The sequence below is a fragment of the Monodon monoceros genome, unplaced genomic scaffold (genome assembly GCF_005190385.1).
Source record: "Monodon monoceros isolate NGI ecotype Baffin Bay Population unplaced genomic scaffold, NGI_Narwhal_1 Contig5508_ctg1, whole genome shotgun sequence".
Lineage (NCBI taxonomy): Eukaryota > Metazoa > Chordata > Mammalia > Artiodactyla > Monodontidae > Monodon > Monodon monoceros.
This window is the reverse complement of record NW_021701335.1, coordinates 657-1518: the sequence shown is the minus strand read 5'-3', so window position 1 is coordinate 1518 and position 862 is coordinate 657. Positions and strand designations below refer to the sequence as shown.

Here is an 862-nt window from a genome sequence, read left to right as displayed (position 1 = left end):
GATACCAGGAAAAACAGGAAGGCTCTGGGCAGGTGCTAAGACACTGTGACTGGGCCTTACCGCATGGAAACAGGTGGACACAAATGGCCCCTCTTCCTTCCACGCCCACACTCTCCATCCATCCTCCCCTGGGCAAAAATGGCTATAAATATGGGACGTGGCATACTGGGAGGCTACAGGCAAGTGAACACCCGTCTGTGGAGGCCGCAAGACCGTCCCCTCATCACCTCCATATAGGCTAGTTTAGTATCTTCCTCCAGGACTGACCTGTGACATCCAGGTGGAAGGAGACCCTCTGGCCCCCGGCCTCGCAGCTGTACTCCCCGGCGTCTGCCTTGCCCGCCTGCTGCACCACCAGCCGCCGCCCTTGGCCCGTGGCCTCCACACGCACTTTCGAGCTCGAACTCAGCTTCTTTCCATCCTTGTACCACGTCACCTCCGTCTGGGCCTGGGCCACCTCACAGCTCAGCGTGACACTGGACCCCGCCACGGCCTGCACTTCACTGCGTGCCAGCTGCTCCTTGGCAAACACCACCTTGGGCTCTGGGGACAGGGAGGGACACACGGGTCAAGGACACCATCTCAGTCAGGAAGGCAGCCCCGGGCAAAGGAGACCTGGGTGGGGAGCTGTGGGACAAGCGGGTGCGAGGGGTGCGGAGGTGGGGCAGGGGCCAAGCTGGAGACTTCTCCAGGCTCTGCACCAGCCGTGTGCCCTGCAGAAGTCCCCCTGCCTTTCTCAGCGACAAGTAACACAAGTGATTCATTCTCCCCCAGGTCCGCGTGAGCTGGTCCAGGGGTTGGGGCAGTGGGAGGAGGGTGCGCTTTTGGAAGAGACTTTTCCCCTGCTCATGGCATCCCTGGG

General features: G+C 61.5%; 1 protein-coding gene across 1 annotated transcript; it reads right to left on the bottom strand.

The window, feature by feature from the left end:
* Positions 1-267: 267 nt before the first annotated feature.
* On the bottom strand, positions 268-556 carry LOC114890328 (obscurin-like; the record flags this gene model as incomplete). Its single annotated transcript, XM_029213740.1, has 1 exon — positions 268-556. A coding segment is annotated over one exon (289 nt), but the record flags the coding sequence as incomplete, so codon positions are not given.
* Between the last annotated feature and the right edge of the window lie 306 nt (positions 557-862).